Source organism: Thamnophis sirtalis, unplaced genomic scaffold (assembly GCF_051295495.1).
Source record: "Thamnophis sirtalis isolate CommonGarterSnake01/CBP01778 unplaced genomic scaffold, rThaSir2_p1.2 scaffold_1, whole genome shotgun sequence".
In the NCBI taxonomy this organism is placed as follows: Eukaryota; Metazoa; Chordata; class Lepidosauria; order Squamata; family Natricidae; genus Thamnophis; species Thamnophis sirtalis.
Window position 1 is genome coordinate 69,975,221 of NW_028261381.1, and position 25,814 is coordinate 70,001,034.

Genomic DNA, 25,814 nt, shown 5'->3' on the forward strand with positions numbered 1-25,814 from the left:
ATTCATTCGGGTGGGGACGGATTACAATCTAACCCCAGGCCTGACGGGATAGCCAGATCTTAAGGGCTGTGCGGAAGGTCTGGAGGGTGGTGAGGGTACGGATCTCCATGGGGAGATCGTTCCACAGGGTCGGAGCTACTACAGAGAAGGCTCTCCTCCGCGTAGTCGCCAGTCGACATTGACTGGCAGATGGAATTCGGAGGAGGACTAATCTGTGTGATCGAATTGGTCGCGAGGAGGTGATTGGCAGGATTGGGGTATCTAAATAAAAGACTATTATTTCTGGTACAGCTGAATAATTTTAAATTTTATTGCTCTTATTCTTATTTATGTAATATATAAGCTTGCATTCAGATATTGTGGGTGCTTCATCCCTGGAGGTTTTTAAGAAGAGACTGGGCAGTCACTTGTCTGAAATGGTATAGTATCTCCTCCTTGAGCAGGGGGCTGGACTAAAATACCTCCAAGGTCCCTTCCAGCTTTATTCTATTCTATTTATTAAGGAGGGGTGAGAGGGATTTCACCTACATGGAAAGGGAAATTATATGCATATTATATAAGTATTTTTCTTAACATTTTCTGGACTTTGATTGAATAAGAAGAACTACAAATATAGAGAAGAGTTTATAAAAAATGGGGTGAGTTGTGAATTGAAGATGTATCTGGTTGTAATTTAAGATACAGTGATACAAATACAGACATAAAACAGATGGAAACATGGTAAACATCATTAAGATGTCATTAAAATAAATTTAGTAGGAGGTGAAAGTGAAAACGTAAAACTCCAGAAAAGCTTCAGCACTGCAGAAGGAAATAGGTGTGTTAATCTAACAATGCTTATCACACTACTCAATGAATCATTATGAACCAAAGTTCATGATCTTCCTTATAGGTACCGTAATACTCAAAATACAGGAAACAATACATTTTATGTATAGGACTGAATAAATATACAGAAGAACTGGTGAGATGGGCCCCCAGCCTAGAATTTAATACTTAAAGAATAAAATTTGCTCAAAAATAGAATGGAAAGAGGGACGTCCATATATATTAAAAGTATTCACAAATAGCAGAAATCCAAATGAAGGAATTCTGTAATACTGTAAAGAGCCCTGGGTTAAGATACATGGATCAGTGAACAAAAACTATAATATTGTTGGTGCCCAATACCCTGCTCCCACTGAAATAAAAGAAAGGGTATAATGGTTGATTCTCCAAACAAAATGCAGAATTTGCCAAGACGCACGGAACTTTAGTAATGGGAGACTAATAATGTGACTGAGAGACAATTTCTGTCAAATATGGTCTCGGTATCATCCTAAAAAGTAAACTATAGTGAACTCAATAATTCCTTCAAGTGGTAGAAGATCACCTCTGTGTGCAGCATTAGAATGAGAAGCTGATCCTCCATATTTCAGCTTCTGATTTTTAAAGGATTAAAGACCAGTGCTTTGTGCAGTGGTCAAGATCTCATGGGAATGAAACTGGATAGAACAATAGTGTGTCTTTTATTCTGCATCATGTACTGTAGTCTGCATCCAGCCCATTATCTCTTCCGCCAGCCAGGTTGCACAAACACTTTTCTTGTATTGTAGAGACCATATAATGGCCAAATGGACAGATAAACTTTCTTCAGAAGGGGCTACTCCTACACACCAATGGGCCCATAGAGACAGAAGTTCTAGCTTTAAAACAGGAGTCATAAAAGGCCACAATGACTTCAAAATGGCAATATTTTACATCACAAAAATTATGTCGGGTAGAAGCAGACAAATCACATCATTTGTGTGATGCTATCCTGACTCAGGCATCAGCATTTGCCTTATTTGCCTGGGTGGCCATATAAATCTTATTACTACAAAAATACATCAACAGGATCGTAGAAAACCCAGGAAAAATTGTCAAAGTGATATGTCTATGGAGATTCTCATTCACCCAGAGCATGGTAGTCCCAAAGGAGCTTTTTTTCAAGAGGCAACTGGATTTTCTGGTTTTTCTTTGAAGATGTTTTACTTCTCACCCAAGAGAAACTTCTTCAGAACAGAAGCCCCACAGAAGGAACCATGCTGGGAGTTCTTCTGCATCTGTCCTATAATGCTTGGCACCCCCTGGGATGCAAGACCACAGACACATGGGAGGAATCAGATTTTGCCTTAAAGGGATGTTCCTGCTGGATCAGGGGCAAGTAATTGACTTTTTCAAGGGGGCCATATGAGAAAGTGGGATTGTGGTGAAATATCACCCCCTCATGCCAAGGCCACCAACACTGAAGGTCTTCCAGGGCAACAGGAGCCATAAAATGCCCAGATCTGCACTAGACAAATGTCTGGCTCACATCTCTTCTGCTAAAATATGTGATTAAACATTAAATGCAGAAAGGCTAAGCTTGACATGGCATTTCAAAACATAGAAGATTTTGTCAATTTGAAATCATAGGAATTGGCTTTTTAAAACCTGACTAGGTGGCTCAGTGGCTAAGACACTGAGCTTGTCAATTAGAAAGGTTGGCGGTTTGAATCCCTAGTACAGTTGGACTAGATGACCTCCAAGGTCCCTTCCAACTCTGTTACTATTAATAGTCCTTCCCAGAAACCATGCTTTGGAAGTTCTCAAGTTGGACATTCCAGTATCAAGTAACCCCTGTGGGGAGCCAGGCTTTAATGATCTCCAAGCAAAACTTCCAAAAAGCCTTCACATGTTTATAGGCTTATGGTGGAGATCAGGGACCTTCCATTGCCAGATCCATTTCAAGCTCGGCTGAAGGTGACGTTTCCACCCCAGAGAAATTTGTGCTGCAAAAGTCTTTTCCAAAGGCGGCATGCTTTTGCAAAGCATTGGCTCTTCCTGAGAAGAGCCTTTGACACAAACACATATGGTATCACAAAATCCAATCTTCCCATACTTAAGCACTTAGGATATCAGGCTTACCTTTACATGGTGAAAAACAGGAGTCTCAAAGCTAAATTGGTCCTGATTTTTTAATGAGACAGATAAAACTCAGGCCTCCTGTTAAAAGTACTTTCCTTTTCAAAAGTGCCCCGCCCTTCCTCCTATTGTGTGAGTTACATTTCCTCTGCAGCTGCTTTAAAGGAGGAAAAGTTTCATAGCAGTTTTGCTTAATCGGTTATATCAGATAATAGGGCTTTGCGAGCCTTGAAGATGCCTTTCCTCCACAAAGGTTTAAATGAAGATACACACCTACTGCTTCGCTTAATGTCTTCCGCAGCTCTTCTGATTTTTTTAAAACCTCTTGCAGAGTTGTAACAGTGGGGAAAGGGTTTTGGGGCACGTGCAGATTTTTATTCCCATTCCAATAGATCGAGGAGGCCAAGAACATGAAGGAAGCCACAGAAAAGCTCTTTTCCTGAAGGGAATGTAAGTCTAGAAAATGGTCTCCACCTCCCTTTTCACCCTCAGCTCTAGACAGAAATATTTGCCTAACTTTCATGTTCCTGTCAATTCCCTCCTGAAGCTCTTCCTGTTTGTGAGACACCATGGCTATCCATCTTGCTATTTGAACTTTGGAAAGTAGTACTGGCATTGCTTGTAATTAGACTCTTGATGGACATTAACTTGTGAACTTGGTGAGATCTCCTTCAGTAGGTCAGACTACTACTGTGTGTTAGAGTTGTACTTAATACAACCTTAATACAAGTGCATGCCAAATAAAAATATTAACACTAAAATGCTAAAAACGCTTCAATGCACTTTTATTCTTACTCGCTACTCTTTTTTCAGAGTTATTGCAATTTTCACTATCCCTTATGGTCTTTTCCTACCAGCACAGCATCTGTTGGCTATAAAAGCTGAGCAGAAAGGCAGCTGGGTGTGGTAGTGTTGGTGTGAGGGAAGGAGGTATGCATTTGTCTTTGGAGATGAACCTTCTGCAGTGGACTAAAATAGGAAAAGAAACTGTTCTCCAGCAATGGGATTCATAAGTAGTAGTAGTTGGGGGAGCACCAGGTGTAGTAAAAATGAGAAAGAGTGGATCAGTGAGTACTAGCCTTTGAGTGCTTGGATATATGATGTCTAGAGATCTATACTCTTAAGTTAGCTCTCTTGGGTTTTGAAGCAACTGACTTGGGTATATGTAAAAGAACCTGTTGATTTTAATCTTAAATATAATTTATTAAATTAATTTTAAATATAACCCTACAAAGAAAAGCTCTTTTGAGATCCTCCCTAACTTTTGAAGGGCTTTGAGAAAAAAGTTTCATTAACAACAACAACAAAAAAGGGGGGGGGACTGCTGTACTTTCACTATTCCCTCAGTGAACTAGTGCAGGGAATTGGGAGGATAAGAGAGTGAAAAAATTAAGTTGGAGGTTAAACAATCCAGGCCCAAAATGGCCATGCAGGGCAGTAACCATTAATCTGGATGAGGGGCCACCCCAGCCATTGCACTCCAATGCTAAATGAAGGGCAGGAGTTTACCAGATGGAAGAAACTGAGCTCTGCTATAACTGGTACAAGCCAGAAAGGATTCCTTTAATCTTGGAGCAGGCAGACAGCAATGGAGATGGCATTGGCAGTGGATGAGGGTAGCATATCAGATCCTCCCTTTGGGAAAATGGTTGGGGTCCTGTACACCTGGCTGTCTACCTGGCCATACAAGTGCTGAAAACCAGACAGCTTTAGTCTGAGTAGACACTAGGGGGCAAGATGGACTTGATGGCCCCTAATCAAACAATCAGCCAAGGTTCCTTCTCTTATACAGATTTCAAAAAACAATAATAATGTCACAATGTAAAAGAAGTATTACAATTTATTTGCCATATTTCCATGAACAAGTTTGTGGGCTAACTTTTATCTTTCTAGTGTGGCATTTTTTAGCTGCAAAGAGAGAAAAGTCCTTAGTTCAGATTATAGTTGTTGAAAGAAAGTTCTTCAGACCTTCACTTGAAATATATTAAATTCCAAATCTTATTAACCATATTCTTAACGGAAATAAAAATAGATCAAACAAGCAAGCATGAAAAAACAGAAGAAATTCACAAGGAAGATTGTATGGTTTGCATCCATCCATTTTCCTTTCTGTAGAATACATTTTCCATTCAACCTATAATGAAAAACAAAATCTTACTTTAATCTCCCACCAAAAGATAAGTGCTCAGTAATGTCTCTATCAGACTGTGCAGGGACCCCCTGGCCATCTCTGACCTGACTTCTAATCTGATCCACCCCATAGAATTCCAGAATTTATTTCATTATTTCTAGACACGTTCTGTATAATTAAAAAAACTTAATTTCCTTTGTCTTTGGGAGCCCTATAAAATTTACCATTTTAGTAGAGGATCATTATGGTTTGTTGTACAGTCAGCTAGATGTTCAGAGTAGATTTGGTATTTGTTTCTACCTATTGAGACCTTCTACAGGTCTTGGGATACGCAGATGGGGCTATTTGATAGTGTTATAGATATTGTCGCAGGATGTAAGCTGTTCTGAATAAAAGCAGCCTTTTTCAATTGACTGATGGTGAATGCCAATGTCAAGTGATGCTCCAGTTGTTTTGGAATTGGGTGCCTATTACTATTGGTGCTGCCTTTGCTTACTTTTGCCACAGTAGTTCTATTTCTATTTGCAGATCTGTTTTGTTATATTCCCCAGTTATATTATTATTGGTTTCTCAAAATTTATCTACAAATTTCCCCCCAGAATCAGTAAAAGTCATAGCTTTCTCATATTATTATTTCTCTCTCAACCTGAGTGGAGCCCCTCCCCTCCCTTATTTATCCAGCCCAGTTCTCAATAGTGCCTCCCAATCATTACTCAAGAAACTGTCTTCTATAATTTCATCCTCTGCCCTAGATGTCACTGGGGGCTAATAATGGATCGATAGAAAGGGGCCTGCTGAGTGAAGCAGCCATTGAAGGATTGGTCAAAAGGCTCACTTTGATTCAAGACAAAAAGTTTACTTCTAGGAGTACTTTGATTTAAGGCTCTATAAATTCCCTTAGGACAAATCGGGAAGGTCAACAAATATGAAAGAAAAGAACAAATAAATTATTATTAACAAGAAAACTATAGTTCAAAAAATCAGGGGTGAAATATAAAGCTTAAATTAAATGGCTTCTATGGAAAAAATAAACTAAGACATGCGGCACCCTTCCCTGGAACATTATCCTCCCATGATCAATTGCCCCATGTCCTTCTGACCTTTCACAAGGCATTAAAAACTTGGTATTGTCATGATTTCTGGAGCCCTGAAAGCATGTGTGATCCTTTCTTATGATTATATAGACTCTGTGAGGCTGGGAGACAGCAGTGTTTTATGTTATTTATGTTTATAATTTTAGTTCTCTTTGGACTTTTGTTTTTATCTTATTTTGTCAGCTGCCCAGAGTTATGTAAATGAGATGGCTGACTGTATAGCTATATTAAATATTAAAGCTGCAATTATTTGATCCAATTATTTTAATGCCATGTTAAGCTGCTATGTTCATGATTTTGCCCAAAGTGGTGGACTCCCAGGTGAATCTTTTTGATAATCATGACCACAGTATTCAAGGCAGGCCAAAAGTTACACACTATTGTTCTGGTATTCCTGATTTTTAAATGTAATCTCTGAAATTTGTAGATATGTAGGGGGTTTGGATCTTTTAGTCACACCATTATTTATCTCCTTAAGTTTACTTATCTTTGTTACGTTCAGATGTTATGCAGTTGAATTCCATTGTAAAACCTTGGAAAATCCAAGTTCCTCACTGAAATGACTTTAATTTGAAAACCATCTCCTCAATCTTTCAACATATTCTAAAATGTTGGTTCAGTTTCAGTGTTGTTTGGTATAATGATGGTGACTTCTTTGGCAATTGGGCATTAAATCTTCTGCATTGTTCAAATGGTAATCTCCAGTCAGGATCAATTACAATGGAAGCATCTCAAAAATTGTTCTTTTGCAAGTCAAAGGGACAGTATGTAGTCACAAGGCAAATGACATAGACATGTTCTACTTTGTGCACTGAAAAAATGTGCATAAATGATGGACCAAATTTTCACCTCAAAACGCATTGAGATCCAATGTTGTTGAGTACTAGCTTACCCCTGTATAGGAATTTTGAAGGGAATGTAATTATATATGGCAACTGAACAGCCTCTCCATGGATGTAGAGGAATATTATTTCAGGAATATTAACAGCCAAAAATATGGTTGCACACCTCAATCTTTTTAACATATTTGTTTTCTTTTATCAATGATAAAATAGAAAACAGAAAAATGAAAATTCAACACAAGCGGCAAAAAGATAAAAAATGTGCCATGAAGTTGGTTCAGTTTCAGTGCTGTTTGTTATAATGATGATTTTGTTGGCAATTGGTGCTTTAAATCTTTTCTCATGTTTAAATGCTAATCTCCAGTCAGGACCAGTGACAATGGAAGCATATGGTATGTCTCAAAGTTGTTCTTTTGCAAGTCAAACAAGATACAATGCATGGGTTCATTGTCATAGAAGTTTCCTTAATACTTCAACAACTTCATATTAAATCCCAACGTTGTAAAGAATATCCATTCTCAATTCTATAGTCTTGAGCAGTGGTCCCCAACCTTTTTATCGCCGCGGACCAGTCAGCCTGTGATAATTTTACCGTGGCCCACTGAGCGCGCGCAGGGGTGGGGGGGTGGGGGTGTAAAAAAACTCCCAGCCCGGAGTACCCCTTTAAGTAATCCATATTTCAGTAAACTGATCTACCGTCAGGCTGTTGCTTGTAAACTGGACTAACTATTTCTAGTTAATTTCTAACTATTTGAATGGAAGATTATATGCTTATAGTTTCTATTCTTTTGTTAACACAACCACATTTTTATTCTTCTACAGACACCATTTTTAATTACCAGGATAGTACACCAATGACAGCACCATGATCAGAAAATGTTAGATGTTGCATTATTTTCAATATGTATTTGTAAATATATGCCAAATAGATTGCAATCGCTTTCTGGACTTCCTTTAAATTTGCAGGTAAATGCTGCAATAGATATATAGCTCCCATCAGATTGATGATCACCCAAAAATGTTATTCATTGAATTCACTGTGAATCCTTTCTTAGTAAGTGCATTCAAGCCAGCCTACTACTAGCTGGTAGCCTCTCTGTCCATTCACCAAATTATCTGGGACAGGGGTGTCAGAGTGACATCGAAAATGTCAAGGTAATAGCCATGACTATGAAATTAAAAGCCTATTTATTCTTTTATTTGCATCACATAAAAACCAAGATGGTTCCCATCTTGAATTTTTCTAAATACATCCTACATACAACCATGATGCAGGAGTTTTCATTCAGCAAGAAAAAGGACTTGAGCCAAGTCAACATCTGGAAATCTTATCCCAGTCATATCCAACGTAGCTTATTTTTTGAGATCACCTCAAGGCGAGCTGGAGCGGGACGCGCTACGCCACGAGTTGGAGAGCTTGGAGAGGCTGAGCGCGCAACTTGGAGAGCTGCGTCTCCGCCGCCTGGAGCCCGAGCTGGCCCGGCGGCGGCAGCAGCTGGAGGGGCTGTGGGCCGACTGCGCCGCTCTGGAGGCGCTGCTGGAGCAGCTCCTGGCCGAGCACGAAGGGCTGCAGGAAGCGCGCAAGCAGCGGCCAGCCGCGCTGCTGTCTGCCCCGCGCGTCCTCCGGGCCGGGCGCTCCGAGAAGCGGCAGCTGGCCTCCAACTACACGCTGGTGGTGAGCTGGAGCTGCGCGCAGAGCCTGGAGCGATACGAGGCCGAGTTGCGGGCGATGCAGGAGCTGGAAGGGGGCCGCCTGGGCCAAGAGGACCTGCGCAAGCTGCGCGCGCAGAACCAGGAGAGCCGCCGGAGCCTCGAGGAGCTGTCGCGCCGCTGCCGGGAGCTTTGCGCGCTGGGCGAGCGGCTGGAAGAGGAGCGGCTGGCGCAGCAGGAGAGCCACGGCGCCCAGCTGCAGGGATCATGGCCCCCGGCCGCTGCGCGGCCCGGTGCCAGGTACTCCGCGGCCCGGCACCGGTCCGCGGACCGGGGGTTGGGGACCACTGGTCTTGAGGATCCACGAAATAAACTTGAATCAATGGCTTGCTGGTTTGGATCTGCCATTAAATGTCCAGTGTGATAATCACAGAATTCAGGACTGGGGATCAAAGATTGCTAGCCTGATGGAGCAGCCTCAGCTGGGTCAACTGGATGAGCGTGAGGCTGAGGGAGGCTAGCCATAACTGCAGCAGGTTGGCCAGGAGACTCTAGGTGAGGACTGGGAGTGTCTGCTGCCTGTTAGCAATGAGAAGGAGATGGAATCCACATTTTCTCCTGATCCAAAGAGACACAGAACAGAGAGGCAACAGACATAACACTCGTCAGTTAGAGTACTTATGAGGAGGCAAACTCTCATGAAGGGCTGTACCAGCATTGCTTACTTAACCCAGCTCTAAGGACTTGAATGTTGCTGGAGCAATGTGCCCAGTTCTGTGCCTTATATAGCCTTTTATCCTGGCTGTTGGACTCCTGAACTGCTTTCCTGGATTTCATGTGAGCCCATTAGGGTCTCTTGCTGTACTGAACTTGGAATCTGGACCTGTGCAACAGGGGTGCTTTCCAAGGATCAGTTTGGGGGTTTGAATAAACATCTGTAGGACTCGTACAAGCATGTTATTGGTCTGTAGTTTTCAGATGTTGTTCCTTTAGTTGCATCTTTCTGAATCAAGTATGTTTTTCCAGTTGTCAACCATTCATCAATTTGGCCCTTTTGTAAAATTTCATTCAGTTGCCTGGCCAATATTGCATGTAAACTGGTCAGATATTTGAGCCAGAAACCATGTAATTGGTCCTTTCCAGGTGATGTCCAATTCTTTACCTTTTAAACTCGATTTTTGACCATCTCAGTTGTTATTTCTAATATTTGCATTTGTTTGTTGCCAATGCTTTTCTCAAAGTCATGTATCCACTTTGCTTTCTTGTTGTAGTCCTTTGCATTTTCCCACAATTCTTTCCAGAATTCAACTGTGGCCTGTTTTTCTGGTTTTTCACTTTTGGTGTCACCATTCACATTAAGACTTTGATAAAAACGCCGTTGGTCTGATCGAAATTGCTGATTTTGTTTATATTGGATGATTCGTGCCTCATATCTTTCAATTTTTCTAGCTGTTGCTGTTATCTGCTGTTTTACAATCTCTACAGCTTCATTAATGTTTCTTGTATCCAATCTATATCTTTTGATTAGCCGATCTATGATTTTGTTGTTTTTAAGCCGTTGCTCATGCATGTTCTTTAAGTTACTAGCATCTGCCCTTAATTTTTTGATTTTTTGTTCTAAATGGATTTTCCACTTTGGCTTTGATGCTTTTTCTGTTGTGTGACTAGGTACTTTAATTTTAATGCCTAGTTCATTAGTGACTATTACAGCTGCGCTGTACATTAACTGGTTTGTTTCCAAGATGGATTCCGGTTCAATTGTTGAAAACACTGCATTAACCATTTTCATGATAGAGGCCAAAATTTTCTTAGGCACAGTTTTTAGTGATGGTAAACGTTGCCTTTCCTCATTAAGCAGAAAATGTTCCATGATCTTATCCTTCAATTCTTTTTGTTTTTGAGTTAGTTCATCAGTTGGTTCAGTGATAACTGGTTCTAGTAGTGGTGATGTTATTTCCTCCCAGAGAGCTTCTTCTGGGAGTTCTACTATAATGTCTTTAGTTGTGTCTTGAATATCAGTTATTTCCGCTTGTGATATTGTTTTTTGGGTTTTGCAATTTGCCTGAATTTCCTCATATTCACCTTCACTAAACACTTTATTCCGTATAATAAATCGCCTTTGATCTGCTAGTCGTTATTCACTAACATTTGAATCTGGATATTGTTGTTTCCATAATTCATAAATTCGCTTTAAATAGCCTCTTTTTTCTGGCTCTGAGTTGTAGTAACAGGCCATTATGGCACGGTTTTCATCTGCACTATATTTTTGTCGTTTTGTTGGCTGGTCCACTTGTAGCCCACTTGTCGACGGATGTCCAGGGACCCCACCATCCGCCGCGGCCCTTGTTAACCCGTGCGACGACCGATGGGGTATGGAATTCTTATTTGTTTTTTTCACCATATTGTATGGGTTGGCGGGTTTTTTTTTAACGGGACCAGATGCCAACCTGACCCCAACCCTCCTCCTTTCTCATCCGGGCTTGGGACCGGCAACGGCCGAGTATTATTATTATTATTATTATTATTATTATTATTATTATTATTATTATTATTATTATTATTATAGTATTTGTCAAATATTCTGGATTTGAGCTTTCTTTTGCTCCTCTATCTTTTCTTGCCTCTTCATTCTGTACCTTGTGATTCTGGAGATACGCGGAATCTTCATCCTCAGTTTCTTCCTCTCCTCATTTCCATACTTCATTTTTTGCTGTCATGTCATGACTATGATGGCTTCCTCATTTCCATCTGGCATCATTATGCTGATATTTTAATTTAATTTAATTTTACCACAATGCTTTATATTGCTGTTCTCAGCTCAGAAAAAATTAGAATCCCTGCTTCTGGCTTTTTTTTAAATTGAGGCCCAAGAGGTAGTTTAGTCCACAAAAAAACATGGGATACAGTTACATGTGTATGTTTGTGTGCATATACACAAAATAATAAAAATATCCAGTCCTTCCTTCATGCATATTAGGCTTCTTGCTTTTTAAAGACCTTCATGATGAGATAATTCCTTGCTGCTTTGGGGCAGGAGGGAGGAAGAGATCATGGAATTGGAGCACTAGCATAGCAGCAGACAATAACAGTGAAGCAAGCACAATGGCAAAAAATTTATTCCATCAGGAGATGGGGACCCATATTTTGGAAAATTGCATAAGTTGCCCATTTGAGTTAGTTTGGTTCAAAGACTATTGCCCTATGTTCAACTGCTTCACCCACTTAAAGGTCAGCATGAGAGTTTTAGTGATGTATAGATCTTGGAAAAGAAACATGAATTCACGAAGGCATAGAAAACTATCTATTGCAATTGGAATTACACCTCCCTGCATATTTTTCCAGAAGATAAACAGTCCAACAGATGGTTGGAACATCAAACTGGGGGAAAAAAGGTCACTTACTGTAGGGTCTCCAATTTACACTGTGGATCTTTGAACCCTTCACACAACAGTTTCATTGTTTTGTCATCTGGATTCTTGATGGACAGTTCTAACTTTCTCAATCTTTGGTTTTTCCTGAGTACCTCTGCAAGATACCTGCTGCAAGATTCAGTCAAGAACTCTCCATCAAGCCTGCAAAGAAGGATCCAAAAAAATAATGATTTATTGAAAAACAAGCATGGGCTGTATTTATACAGTTGGTAATTTATACATCTTGGTAATCATCATTAGTTGGTTTCAGGAAGCATGATGAGTACCAAAAATGATGTGCACCGAACAAATTTTCCCCATCAGGAATAATGTACTGAGTCAAAAGGTAACAGACACAGACAGGTTCTAGCTTGTGTGTTGAGTACCAAACAAATGATGAATGACCAGGACAAAATTTTCTTGTCAAAATGCATTGAGTACCAAATTCAATGAGTTTCAAAGCAATTGAATACTACGATACCTAAGATACCTAAGATGTACAGGAATTGAAGGGAATGTGATTATGTATGGCAACTGAACAGCCTCTCCTTGGATATATTTCAGGAATATTAATGGCCCAAAATATGATTGCATATATCATTTTTTCATTTGTACATATTTATTTTCTTTTATCAAATAAGATAAAATTAAAAACAGAAAAAGGAAAATTAAACCCAAACAGTGTAAAGAGAACAAAAAAATCTTGTGTATAAAAAAAGGAAAAAAAAAACCCAATTATCAAGTAAATGTAACATTAAATATAAAGAATCTACCTTGGCTGGATGCTGAAAAATAAATAAACTAATAGATTTTCCTCCTCCTAATTGTAAGATTTCTGTTATCTATCTATCTATCTATCTATCTATCTATCTATCTATCTATCTATCTATCTATCTATCTATCTATCTATCTATCTATCTAATCTAATCTAATCTAATCTAATCTAATCTAATCTAATCTATCGTAACCAAATATTGTAGTTGTGGAAATCTGCCTAATAAGCAAATTGACCCAACATCTAATCATAATGTATATGTTAAAAAAGTGGTCAACAGAATAACACAAACTGTGTACAGATCAATCTGGGGAATGGGGGGGGGGGGAAATCACTTACTGTAGTCTCTTTATTGCACATCCTGGATGTTTGATCCCATCACATAACAATTCCATTGTTCTGTCATCTGGGTTTTGAAGGGACAAGTATAACCTTTTCAATCTCTGGTTTGTCTTGAGTACTTGTGCAAGATGCCAGCTGCAGGGTTCAGTCAGGATCTCTCCAGTAAACCTGCAGAAAAGAGAGAAAAAATACAATAATCTATTGAAAAATAAGCATCGCAAATATTCTTATAGAAACTGAAGGGAAGGTGATTGTGTATGGCAGCTGAACTACTTCTTGACTCTAATTCCAGAAGGTAAAAATTCAAGAGTTAGTTGACTGAAGAGAAACCAATGGTCACTTACAGTAATGTCTCTATGTTACATTCTGGATATTTGAGGCCTTCACACAGCAGTTCCATTGTTTTCTCATCTGGATTCTTGAGGGACAGCTTTAACTCTCTCAATCTCACATTTTTCTTGAATACTTGTGCCAGATTCCTGCTGCAGGAGTCAGTCAGGATTTCTCCAACAAGCCTACAGAGAGCAAACCGAAAAGTTACAATAGATTCCTCAAACAAAACAAGCAAGAGAAAAAAAAAGCTTGGATTGCATTTTTATTTGAATTAAAGGGAATGTGATTATGTATGACAAGTGAACAGCCTCTCCCAGGATGCATTTCAAAAATATTCACCATCAACATTCAATTGTGCTGATCAAACTGAATGAAACACATGGTTACTTACTGTAGCCTCTCTATTGTACATTCTGAATGTTTGAGGCAATCACAGAGCACTTCCACTGTTTCATCATCTGCATTCTCAAGGTACAAGTGTAACACATTCAATTTGTGGTTTTCCCTGAGTACTTCCTCAAGGTGCTTCCTGCAGGATTCTGTCAGGATCACTCCAGCAAGCCTGCAGAGAAGAGTAAATAATAATAATAATAATCAAATTATTTCTTGAGAAACCAACGAAGACACTATTTTTATAGGAACTGAAGGGACAGTGGTGGGTTCCTACCGGTTTGGACCGGTCCAGCTGAACCGGTAGTAGTTTGGCGGCCTAGGTCGTTGGAACTGGCAGTGACCCAGGCCTGCCATGGCCCCAAACCGGTTCTTTAGGTGGCACCATAGGCACTGCCATCTTGTTTTTTGCTTCTGTGTATGTGCATAACAATTTTTAAGGCACTGTGCATGCGTGTGTGACATGCCCACGTACAAATGGCAGTAGTGGCTGCTGGAACCCACCCCTGTGAAGGGAGTACAGCAACTGAACTGGTTCTCCTGGATGTCTAGAATATTGTCTGTCAAGAGACAGTTTTGCAGATGAACTTGAGAGGAAAAAGATAGTTACTTACTGTAGAATCTCTATTGTACATTTGGGATGTTTGAGTCCCTCACACAGTGCTTCCATTGCTTTGTCATCTGGGTTTTTTAGGGACAAGTATAGCACATTCAACCTGTGGTTTTCTTTCAGTACTTCGGCAAGATGCTTGCTGCAGGATTCGGTCAGGATCCCACCATCTAGCCTGTAGACAACAGTCCAAGTAATTACAATTATTTCTTGAACAACAGGCATTGTATGTATTTTATGGAAACTGAAGGTGATTATGTATGGCAACTGAACTTCTCTCCTGGATATATATCCAAAACATTAACCATCAAAAGATGATTTTGCAGATCAAACTGAAAAGGGAAAAAAATAACTCACTGTAGCATCTCTATTGTACATTCTGGATGTTTGAGTCCCTCACACAGCACTTCCATTGCTTTGTCATCTTGGTTCTTGAGAGACCAGTATAATACCCTCAATCTCTGGTTTTTCCTGAATACTTCTACAAGATGCCTGCTGCAGGATCCTGCCAGGACCTCTCCAACAACCCTACAAATAAGAGTCCAAAATAATCACAATTATTTCTTGAAAAAAAAGTACAGACACTATTTCTATTGAAGGTACATGATTATGGCAACTTAACTGCCTCTCCCTGAATATATTTCTAGGATATTAACTGTCAAAATACAGTGGTGCAAATGAAATTTTAAAATAATTTTTTTTAAAAAAAACATACAAAAAACCAGTCACTTACTGTAGCATCTCTATTGTACATTCTGAATGTTTGAGCACATCACACAGCATTTCCATCGTTTTGTCTTCTGGGTCTTTGAGTGACAAAAATAAGATACCCAAGTTCTGTTTTTTCCTGAGTACTTTTGCAAGATGCCTGCTGCAGGAGTCAGTCAATATGTCTCCAGAAAGCCTGCAGAGAAGTGTCCGAAAAAAATATCACAATCTATTCTTCAAAAACAAGCACAGATACTATTTTTTATAACTGAAGGCAATGTGATTGTGTAGAGCAACTGAGCTGGCTCTCCTGGATACATTTCCAGAATATTAACCATCAAAACATGGTTGTTCAAATGAAACTGAAAGGAAAAAAGTCACTTACTGTAGCGTCTCTATTGTACATTCTGGGTGTTCAAGTACCCCACACAGCACTTCCATTGTTTTGTCATCTGGGTTCTTGAGGGACAAGCTCAACATATTCTTTCCTTGTTTTTTCCTGACTACTACAGCAAGTTGCCTACTGTTGGATTCACTCAGAATTTCTCCATCAAGCCTGTAAAGGAAGTCCAAAAAAAAAATCATAATTATTTCTTGAAAAACAAGCATGGACTGTATTTGTTAGAGGGGAACTGAAGGTAATGCAATAATGTATGGCAACTCAACTACCTCCTTGTGGATATATTTCCAAAATATCAGCCTTCAAAAGACAGATATGCAGTTCGAAATAAAAGCAAAAACATTACTTACTCTAATGTCTCTATTTTACATTCTGGATATTTGAGCTCATCACACAGCACCTCCATTGTTTTTTCATCTGGGTTCTTGAGGGACAGTTTTAGCTCTCTCAATCTCTGGTTTTTCCTGTATACTTCGGCAAGATGCCTACTATAGGATTCAGTTAGGATCTCTCCAACCACCCTGTAATGAGGAATCTGAAAATTACAACTATTGCCTGAAAAACTAGCATGTATTGTATTTTTATCGGAACCAAAGAGAATGTGATTATGTATGGTCCTTCATGGATCACTACCTTGTTGTAGGGAAGGGACCTGTGTAGGTCAATGAAGCTATGAGCCAGGCAGTCCAGGGCCAGCTGAGAGTTATGAGAAAACATGGTCCACTGGAGATGGAAATGACAACCCACTCCAGTATCCTTGCCATGAAAACTGTGGACAGTATCAAAAGGCTAAAATATAAGCTAGAAGATTGGAATATGTGGAATAGGTGCCCAATATACTACTGGATAAGAGTGGAGGGCAATTGCAGGTAGCTCTAGAAAGAGGGAAGTGGCTGGGCCAAAGCCAAAAGGATGGTCAGCTGTGGATGTGTTTGGTGGTGAAGGGAAAGTCTGATAGTAGAAAGAACTGTGTTGCATAGGGATCTGGAAGATAAGATCTATGAATCAAGGAAAGATTGATGTGGTCAAATATGAGATGGCAAATTTGAAGATTGATATCTTCAAATCAGTGAACTCAAAAGGATGGGAATGGGCAAATTTAATTCAGATAACTATTATATCCAATATTAGTTATACTGGCATAGTGGTTAGAATGCAGTACTGGAGGCTACTTCTGCTGACTCCTGGCTACCTGCAATTTGGCAGTTCAAATCTCACCAGGCTCTAGGTTGACTCAGTCTTCCATCCTTACAAGATGGGTAAAATGAGGACCCAAATTGTTGGGGGCAATATGCTGACTCTGTAACCTACTTAGAGAGGAATGTAAAACACTGTGAAGGGGTATACAAGTCTTAAGTGCTATTGTGGGCAAGAATCCCTTAGAAGAGGGCTGTCAAACTCCTGGCCCGTGGGACGGATGCATCTTGCGCTGGCCATGCCCAGTTTAGAGAAGGGAAAAAAAACCCTGATACATTATGTGAAACCGCCGTGATGATGTCAGTATGACACCCTTGCCGTAGTAGAACTCAGAGCCAATAAAAGACAGGAAAAAGCAGTACTAGAGAGTGATCTCGGTTCAAAACCAAGACCAATTATTTAACATCACAGTAACCTAACTCTTATGTCCCAACCAGCAATGCCAAGGAGGCTGAAGTTGACAATATGAAGATCTACAATACCTTCTAGAACTAACACCAAAAAAAGAAGTCCTTTCTACACATAATTGCATCTATGAATTACTCATCTTTTTTGCAATTATTTGAGCCATTTGTTCTTCTTGCTCTTCTCTCATAACATCTTTAGAACATAAATCATTTATAACGTAAACCATTTTGTTTAAACATTCCTCAAACACCTAAAAAAATCACTTACTCAAGTGTCTCTATTCTACATTCGGAATGTTTTAGCCCCTCACACAGCCCCTCCATTGTTATGTCATCTGGATTTTTGAGGGACAAGTGTAACACTCTCAGTCTCTGATTTGTCCTGAGTACTTCTGCAAGATGCTTGCTACAGGATTCTGTCAGGAACTCTCCATCAAGCCTGCAGAAAAGATGAGAAGAATTACAATGCAGGTAGTCCTCAACTTACAACAGTAATGGGGCCTACTCGTTCGGCAGTCAAGGAGTGCATTAAAAGAAGTGCATAATTAATGACCTTCCCACCCCTGCTTTCCCCAATGCATTTGTTAAACAAATGCACAGGTTGCGTGCATGGGTCTTTAGGTAGAGCCTGGGGTGACTCAGGGAGGAGGAAACTCTGGGAGGCCTAGTGCAGCAGAGTTTATTCTTATAGTAACTAAAGGGAATGTAATTAGGTATGGCAACTGAACTGCCTCAATTTGGGTATATTTCCAGAAGATAAACACTCAGTAGAGAGTTGCACATCAAATTGAAAAAACAACCAACCAATAGTGACTTACAGTAGTGTCTCTATTTTACATTTTGGATGTTTGAGGCTGTCACACAGCAGTTCCAATATTTTGTCATCTGGATTCTGGAGGGACAGCTTTAACTCTCTCAATCTCTGGTTTTTCCAGAATACTTCTGCAAGATGTCTGATGCAGGATTCAGTCAGGATGTCTCCAGCAAGCCTGCAGAGAAGGGTCCAAAATTACAAGTAAACCTTGAAAAAAGCATGGAATATCTTGGTATAGTAACTGAAGGGAATATGATTAAGCATGACAACTAAATGGCCTCCCTCTGGATAAATTTACAGAATATTAACCGTCAAAAGACAATTGTGCAATTCAACCTGAAAAGGAAAAAGAAATCACTTACTGAAGTGACTTTATTGTACATTCTGAATGTTTGAGAGCATCACACAGCACCTCCATTGTTTTGTTATCTGGGTTCTTGAAGGACAAGCACAACACATTCATTCTCTGGTTTTTCCTGGCTACTACTACAAGTTGCCTGCTGCAAGATTCACTCAGGATCTCTCCATCAAGTCTGTAGAGAAGAGTCCGAAAAAATCACCATTATGTCTTGAAAAAGAAGCATGGACTATACTTTTTCAGGAATTAAAGGAATTGTGTAATTATGTATGGCAAGTGAACCGCTATTCCATGGATATATTGCCAAAACATTACTCTTCAACAGGCAGTTGTGCAGATTGAAAGAAAAAAAAAATCACTTACTGTAGCATCTCTATTGTACTTTCTGGATCTTTGAGCCCATCACACAGTACCACCATTGTTTTTTCATCTAGATTCTTGAAGGACAGCTTTAACTCTTTGCACGTTGGGTTTTTCCTAAATACTTCTCCAAGATGCCTCCTGCAGGAATCAGTTAGGATCCCCCCAAAAAGCCTGCAGAGAGGAGTTTGAAAATTACAATCATCTCCTGAAAAGCTAGCATGTATCATATATTTATTGGAACTAAAGGTATGCATGGCCCACTCATGGATCACTATGTTGTTGTGGCAAAGGGGCCTGCATAGATGAATGAAGCTATGAACTATGCCATGCTGGACCACTCAAAATGGATAGGTTATAGGCTTGACAAAACATGGTCCACTGGAGAATGAAATGGCAATCCAGGTATTTTCTCTTTGCCAAGAAAACCCCATGAAGAGTATCAAAAGACGAAAAGACATGATACCTGACGATGAGCCCTTTGGGTTGGAAGATATCTAATATGCTACTGGGTAAGATTGGAGGGAAATTATAGGTACTCCAAAAAGAGTGAAGCGCCTGTGCCAAAGCCAAAAAATGCTCAACTAATGAGAAGAAAGAAGACTTACTGAAAAATATCCTATCTTGGGAAAGAGTCAAGACAAAAGGAGAAGGGAATGGCAGATGGGGAGATGGTTAGGCAGTGTCAGCGACACAATGGACATAAATCTGGGCAAACACCAGGAGGAAAGGGGAGCCTAACCTGCTATGATCTATGGGGTTACGAAGAATTGGACAGGACTTAGTGATTAAACAACAATTAGGTATGGCAACTGAACCGACTCTCTCTGGATATATTTTCAGAATATTAACCATCAAAAAAAGGTTGTGTAGATCGAACTGAAAGGGAAAAGACAGTGATTTACTCTAGCATCTCTCGACACTGGAAGAGTATAACTTGCGTACAACCTGAAGTTGAGCAAAAGCCCTCCCAGCCATGACTGCCACGTGTTCCTTGAGCAAGACTTGGGAGTGCAAGAAGATCCCCATATTACACATCGGATCTGTCTGGGGCACTGCTACCCATTCCAAGACAAAGATGGTAAAGGCCCAAATACAGAGGAGCCACCTACCCAGAGCCATTCCATCTTACCAGAATTCAGTGAAACCTCTTGTCCCTCATCCCCACCCCACAGTCTCCAAGCACAATGTAAGGACATCCACAGTAGCGCTTGCTTTTTCTGGGGCAGAGATGTATATCTGGGTTTCATCTGAATATAAAAGATTTCACCTAGGACAGGGATGTCAAATCGGGGTGTATCATGATGTGTTGCACCTTTGCAGAGCCGGGGTGTCCATGGCCCATGGGCCACCAGTTTACAGGCCTGACCTAGGAGCTTCATGTTAAAAAGAAGTGGAGAAAGAACTGAGCCCTATGGCATCCTACAATGCAGTAGTCATGGGCTGAACCTCTCATTCCCTATCAACATTAATTGGGGCTAGTCTCAGGGAAGAAGGTGAAACAGAACAAAATTGAGCCACCTCCACCCCCCTCCCTGAGTTGACTGAAAAAGATATTATGCTGGGAGATCAAGAAGAGCCGGGATGCATACACTACCCCATCCCATTCCTGCCAGAGGTCATTCACAAGTGCAACCAATTTTGTTTCTGTCCCATATCAGTGTAACCCTGGAAGCCATCTTTTTCTTTGGAGCTTCAGGGTTGCCACAATTAGTGCCTGAGAAAATGGGAGGGGGGATTACAAGGGATCAGTGGAGAATGAGCCATAACAACATTCCTATCTCTGGGAGTCAAGGATAATCGGCCTGCACCTGGATGGGAGTGACTGGGGATCGTCTCCAGTTGGGATGGCGAAATGATTGGGACATGTGATGGACTTCTGAGTGCAGGGGATGGATATTTGACTTTCTTTTGGGTAGGGAAAACCCCGAAACTTTCAGCATGGTGTTTTTCCAGATGTGCCAATTTGACACTGCTAATAAAATGGATGTGGTGGCTCAGTGACTAAGACCCTGAGCTTGTCGATTAGAAAAGTTGGCAGTTGGTGGTTCAAATCCCTAGCGCTGTGTAACGGAGTGAGCTCCCGTTACTTGTCCCAGCTTCTGCCAACCTAGCAGTTTGACAGCATGTAAAAATGCAAGTAGAAAAAATAGGGATCTTTGGTGAGAAGGTGTTCCATGCGCCTTCGGTGTTTAGTCATGCCAGCCACATGACCAGACAGACGTCTTTGGACAGCGCTGGCTCTTCTGCTTTGAAATGGAGATGACCCCCCCCCCCTAGAGTCGGGAATGACTAGCACATATGTGCGAGGGGAACCTTTACCTTTACTAAAATGTAACTTTGAGGAATTGCTAGTCTCAGAGTTTTCTTTCGTTAGAGGTGTTACTTGGAACTTTGACATCTAGGCTGGAAGCCTAACTGGAAGGGGTCCAGAGAATCCATCCTATCTGTCTCAAAGATATGTAGCAAACTAAACATAGATGCTTTTCGTTTAGTAAAGCACAAATTTGATAACATTTCTGGTTGATTTGCCATTCTTAAAGGATACTCTTAGTTTTTCACTTCTTTTTCCTCTTCTTAAAGTGATGTATAGCTGATCATGTTGAAATATTGGTTTCTCCAGGTAAACCAGCACATGCTCTATGATTTGTCCTTCATCTTTACATACAGTGAAAACAAAGCATGACTGTATTAGGAACTGTGTCCACTGAAGAGGCACATGTTAATCTTCAGATAAATTGAGCATAAGTCTTGGAATCATATCATTTTTAAATACACCAATCTTTAGTTTTGTTACAGTGACATCTTGTGGAGTTCTTTCATAATCACCTGCATTCCACTGTAAAACCTTGGAAGATTCAAGTTCTTCCTTAAAATAACTTTAATTTGGAAATCATCTTCTCATTCAACATAATGTGCCATGATGTTGGTTCAGTTTCTGTGTTGATTGGTATAATGTTGGTGTCTTCATTGGCAATTGAGGCATTAAATCTTTTCTCATGTTCAAATGCTAATCTCCAGTCAGGATCAATTACAATGGAAGCATCTCAAAATTATTCTTTTGTAAGTCAAAGGGACACAATGGGTTTCATTGTCATAGTAGCTTCTCCAATAATTCAACAATCTCATGTTAAATTCCAACATTGTAGAATATACTCATTATCAATTCTACACTCTCTTGAGGATCCATGAAGTAGATTTGAATAAATTGAACTAGCTGGTTGGTGTCTGGTATGTCCAATGTAGTAATTAGAGATGGATTCCATCCATTCCTCATTGGAAGGACTTTTTTTTTTCATTGGGAAGAGGCAATTGTGTCATCTTGATTTTCTTCCTGAACTTGTTCTCAATAGGTTCACTAACTCTATATAAATTGAGAGTTCTTTAGGTAGAGATTGCAAAAGGCTTATCCTGACCTCTCCCTTCATATAGTAGAAATTGGTGCCTTTTCCAAAGAATAGGAATGCATGACAGTGAGGGAAGATTTTGACCATGGCACCAGTATCAGCAGAAATTCTACACTGCAAAAATCCTGCACTTTGCTTTGCTCTTACTTTGTTGGAGTCTTCTTGTTATAGGTGGGTATTGTTACATTGAGGAACTCTCTCACTACTTAGTGTTTGTCACTTATACCTTAGTTGATCTTCCCTTTGCTCCTCCATCTTTTCTTGTATTCTTATTTGATACTTTTCTTTATGATTGTGGAGCTCTTGGGGTCATTCATATCTTCAGTTTCTTCCTCTCTTCTTCTCCTTGCCACATCCCAATATTTGATGTCATGTTTTGACTGTGATGTTTGACCCCATCTTTTCCCATATAGTATAATTATGCTGATGATATTTTAATTTACTTTTACCACAATGTTGTATACTGCTCTTTTCATCACAGGAAAATTTAGAATCCCCACTGCCTTTGTTATTGAGATGTAGGAAGCTGCAAGAGATAGTTTTAAAATTGGATCTTATGACATCCTGAGGATTAATATGTCTAATTGTTGGTGGCTGCAGGAGGCACCAATCTGTAAATTTCAGAATAGGACACAGTTCATAAATGAAACAGGATGGAGAAGAACTAAGGGGTTTACTGTAGTGTCTCTATTTTATTTTCTGGATGTGTGAGCTCCTCAAAAAGGATTTGCAGTATTCTGTCATCTGCATTCTAACACACTTCCAATCTCTGGGTTTTCTTGAGTACTTCTGCAAGATGCCTGCTACAGGATTTAGTCAGGATCTTTCTGGCTACCCTGCAGTGATTTGTTCAGAAACTTACAATTATTTTGTTGAAAAACAAACACGGACTATATTCTTATATAGGAACTATAGGGAATATGATTATGTATTGCAATTGTACTGCCTCTCTCTGGATATGCTTTCCAGAACATTAACCATCTAAAAGACAGTTGCATAGATCAAAGTGAAAGGAAAAACATCACTCACTGTAGTGACTCAATTGTACATTCTGAATGTTTGAGTCCATCATACAGCTGTTCCATTGCTGTGTCATCTGAATTCTTGAGGGACAACATTAACACTCTCAATCTCTGGTTTTTCTTCAGTACCTCTACAAAAAGCCTGCTGCAATATTCATTTGGGATTTTTCCAAGAAGTCTGCAGAGGAGAGTTTGAAATATTACAATTATCTCTTGAAAACAAGCATGGACTGTCTTCTCGCAGAAATTGAAGAGAATATGAATACGTATGGCATTGAAACTGCCTCCCCCTGAATATACCTCCAGCATATTAACCATCAAAGGACAGTTTTGCAGATGAAACGGAAGGAAAAAAAACCAGTCATTTACCGTAGGGTCTCTATTTTACATTCTGGATCTTTGAGCCCCTCACACAGTAATTTCATTGTTTGGTCATTTATGCTGTTCAGGAATAACTCCATTTCATTCCGTTCCTGATGTTTGCTGAATCCCTTATGTAAAACACTGCAGAATTCATTCAGGAATTGTCCAACATTCCTGCACGGAAGAGTCAGAAAAATTACAATTAACTCTTGAAAAACAAGCATCGGTTATTGTAGAAACTGAAGAGAATATGATTATGTATGACAATTAAACTGCCACTCTCTGGATATATTTCCAAAATATTCATCATTAAGAAAAGTTTGTGTATCTTGAACTGAAAGGGGAAAATAACTTACTGTACTCTTTCTTTTGTACATTCTGGATCTTTGAACACCTCAAGCAGCAGTTCTATGAATTTAGCAATTGCATTCTTCAGTAACTTTTGCACTTCTCTAAATCCATGATTTCCCCTAACTAGTTCAAATAAATTGCTGCAGCATTCATTCGGGAAGTATCCAACATCCCTGCAGGGATGAATCAGAAAAATTACAATTAACTCTTGAAAAACAAGCATGGACTGTGTTGTAGGAATTGAAAAGAATAAGTATGACAACTAAACTGCCTCTCTCTGGATATATTTCCAGAATATTAACTGTTAAGAGAATGTTATATACCTTCATCTGAAAGGAAAAATAATAAGTTACCATGCTGCCTCTTTTGTGTATTCTGGGTCTTTGAATTCCTCAAGGAGCAGTTCTAATACTTTGTCAACAGTGTTGTTCACCAATGAATCTAAGTCTCTAAATTTCGGTTTTTTCTTGAGACGTTCTGCAAGATGCTTAATGCAAGATGTACTCAGAAACTGTATAGTAAGCCTGCAGATAAGAGTTCAAAGATTATAATTATTTCTTGGAAAAACAAGAATGGATTATATTCTTATGGGAACTGAAGAGAATATGATTTATGTACAGTAACTGAACTGCCTCTTCCTGAATATAGTTCCAGAATATTAATCATTTAGAGACAAATGTACACATTAAACTGAAAATAAGAAACCAATTACTTACACTATCAACTCTATTTTACAATCGAAATCTTTGAGCCCCCCAAGAAACAATTCCACTGCTTTGTCATCTGGGTTTTTGGACAACAACTCTAACTCTCCCAATGTCTGGTTCTTTCTGAGTAATTCTGGGAACTCAGTGTTGAAGGAATTTAACAGGAAATGTAGCAAATACCTGCAGAGAATATACTGAAAAATTACATTTCTTGAAAAACAAGAATGAATTTTACAATAGAACTGAAGAAAATATGATTATGTATGACAACTGATTTGCCTTTCTTTCGATATGTAACTGTTAAAAGAGAGTTGTGCATATCAAACTGAAAGTAAAAAAAATATTACCATATTGACTCTAGTGTTATATCTGGATAACTGAGTACTTCAAGTATCAGTTCTATTACTTTGTCAAATTCATCCTTCACGGGCAACGCTAATGCTCTCAATATCTCGCTTGTCCCCAGTACCTCCGCAGGATCCCTGCTGTCGGATTCTATCAGGACCTGTCCAATAAGCCTACAGAGAAAAGTCCAAAACATTACAGTTATCTCTTGATAAACACATATAGATTGTATTCTTCTTTTACTTAATATATGCTAGCCATTTCTATAATAACAATATCTAATCAGCAAATCAAAGTTTCATTTTTTTTCCACCCTTAAGCACAAAGTCCAAAAGTGGTTTTGAAGTAGAAACAAAATGAATTGTATTCTTTTCTTAAACCAAAACAGTCAATTTAGTTATTTCTGCTAACTCTGTCAACTTTTTGCAGCTATTTGTTCATTGTGAGAATCAAAGTATCCTTCCATTTTTTTACATAGAGTATTCTTGCTGCTGTCAGAATATATAGCATCAAAGTTCCAATTTTCCCCCCAAATTCTTTATTCATTAAGCCCAAAAGAAAATACTCTGGATTTATCTTTATATTCATTTAAATTTTCTGTATTAAAATGTGAATCCTACTCCATTTCTTTGATTTGTTACATGTTTGATTAATTTGATTTTATTTGTCTCGTATGCCACCCACTCCCGAAGGACTCCAGGCGGCTCCCAATAGACAAGGGAAAGGGGGAAAACTAGACAAAGACAACATCTTAAAAACAAAACCACAACATTCACAATTTCCGTGTGCTGGATATTTCACAGGCCCCCTGGCCAGCTGGAGCAGCCAGGACTTGGTGGCTTTGCGGAAGGCCGGGAGGGTAGTAAGGGTCCG

The 25,814-nt window shown here is 39.5% G+C and overlaps 1 protein-coding gene across 2 annotated transcripts in view; it reads right to left on the reverse strand.

Moving 5' to 3' along the window:
* Nucleotides 1–4,747: 4,747 nt before the first annotated feature.
* Nucleotides 4,748–25,814, reverse strand: part of LOC106549142 (NACHT, LRR and PYD domains-containing protein 12) — a 50,289-nt gene continuing 29,222 nt past the window's right edge. The window contains exons 10-29 of one of the 2 annotated variants that reach the window (XM_087715646.1): nt 24,944–25,114; nt 24,606–24,776; nt 24,243–24,413; nt 23,895–24,062; nt 23,545–23,712; nt 23,183–23,353; nt 18,750–18,920; nt 18,391–18,561; nt 18,033–18,203; nt 17,483–17,653; nt 15,961–16,131; nt 15,596–15,766; nt 15,236–15,406; nt 14,860–15,030; nt 14,507–14,677; nt 13,894–14,064; nt 13,514–13,684; nt 13,167–13,337; nt 12,044–12,214; nt 4,748–5,059 (exon numbers count right to left, since the gene is read on the reverse strand). In XM_087715646.1, the coding sequence (XP_087571772.1) occupies nt 4,939–5,059; nt 12,044–12,214; nt 13,167–13,337; nt 13,514–13,684; nt 13,894–14,064; nt 14,507–14,677; nt 14,860–15,030; nt 15,236–15,406; nt 15,596–15,766; nt 15,961–16,131; nt 17,483–17,653; nt 18,033–18,203; nt 18,391–18,561; nt 18,750–18,920; nt 23,183–23,353; nt 23,545–23,712; nt 23,895–24,062; nt 24,243–24,413; nt 24,606–24,776; nt 24,944–25,114 (3,364 nt within the window). In that variant the 3' untranslated portion in view covers nt 4,748–4,938. The remainder of the gene's footprint in view (nt 5,060–12,043; nt 12,215–13,166; nt 13,338–13,513; nt 13,685–13,893; nt 14,065–14,506; nt 14,678–14,859; nt 15,031–15,235; nt 15,407–15,595; nt 15,767–15,960; nt 16,132–17,482; nt 17,654–18,032; nt 18,204–18,390; nt 18,562–18,749; nt 18,921–23,182; nt 23,354–23,544; nt 23,713–23,894; nt 24,063–24,242; nt 24,414–24,605; nt 24,777–24,943; nt 25,115–25,814) is intronic. The other variant, XM_087715654.1, reaches the window with a different exon arrangement.